This window comes from Mastomys coucha, unplaced genomic scaffold, assembly GCF_008632895.1.
Source record: "Mastomys coucha isolate ucsf_1 unplaced genomic scaffold, UCSF_Mcou_1 pScaffold1, whole genome shotgun sequence".
NCBI classification, from domain to species: domain Eukaryota; kingdom Metazoa; phylum Chordata; class Mammalia; order Rodentia; family Muridae; genus Mastomys; species Mastomys coucha.
The window spans coordinates 61,385,309-61,386,407 of NW_022196891.1; the positions used below are offsets into that span (position 1 = coordinate 61,385,309).

The window sequence follows — 1,099 nt, forward strand, 5'->3', positions numbered from 1 at the left end:
AGATCAATTTAGTCCCTTGCATGGGAGGGGTGTGTGTGCATGTGATATCTCACTAGTCCCTGCTCCTGAAGAGCCACTGATAGTAGATGCCTTCTGACAGAGGGAGAGTCAGTTTACTTTAGAAGTGATTAGTCAATCATATTCCCCTTGATGGCCATACACCCAAGAGGATATGGATAGCATAAACTGGATTTAGTGGGTTATAAAAACACATGAGGACACAAAGTTGGGAATGAGTACGAAGGTAGGGAAATTTATGGGTGAGATGTGAGGGTAAATATTACCAAAATATGTTAGAGACCCCCCTAATTATGATTATCCACTGGTAGTATGATTAGATATAAACAAACTGTTACCTAGTATGCATGTATGAAATTCTCAAGTAACAAAAATATCATATATATTTTTATTAAATAAAAGAATAGAGCATCAAAGTTGATCAAACAGGTTGCAAAATTTACAAGTTTGAAGATTACTTTACTTTTTGGTTATCCCAGTTTGCATAAATAGATTAACGAGACCACACAACAGGAAGCATGAAGAATTTGGAGCACAGCAATAACCCATGTAGTAACAAATTAGTGCCAAGACTAAGTCTGGGAAAGATGGTGAGACAAGTAGTGTTTCCAGGAGACACTCACTGTATAGCATCTATCACAGCTCTTTTATGCTTCTTCCTGCAGAGGAAGAATTACAGGTACACACCACGCCTGGCTAAATCTTAAATTCAAAGCCATTTCAAATGTTAGAGACCCCCTAAGCCACTGGTAGTATGATTAGATATAAACAAACTGTTACCTAGTCATATCTTCTGTGCACCACAGGGTCTGTATAGCCTCTGGCTGAGAGGGCAGCTTATCCAGGACAACAACCAGGAGTAGAACTTGTGGGAGCTGCAGTTCACAGGGCAGGTCTTTCCGGTAATGAAGCCACACATTAAGTTAAAACAAATTGCTAAACAACAGATCCAAAATATTTCAGCAGAAATTTAATAGTTTTATAAAAAGAAAGTAGAGGTATGACTTAATGATAATGTTTCAATAAAAGTACAATAAATTCTAAATAAAATTTGTAACACAAAATAGTGACTGCTTAAAGG

The 1,099-nt window shown here is 37.2% G+C and overlaps 1 protein-coding gene across 1 annotated transcript in view; it reads right to left on the reverse strand.

Annotated features, from left to right (window-relative positions):
- Positions 1 to 1,099, reverse strand: part of CUNH1orf112 (chromosome unknown C1orf112 homolog) — a 48,318-nt gene that overhangs the window by 22,361 nt on the left and 24,858 nt on the right. The window contains 1 exon segment of the mRNA XM_031387439.1: positions 800 to 913. Coding sequence (XP_031243299.1) covers positions 800 to 913 — 114 coding nt within the window.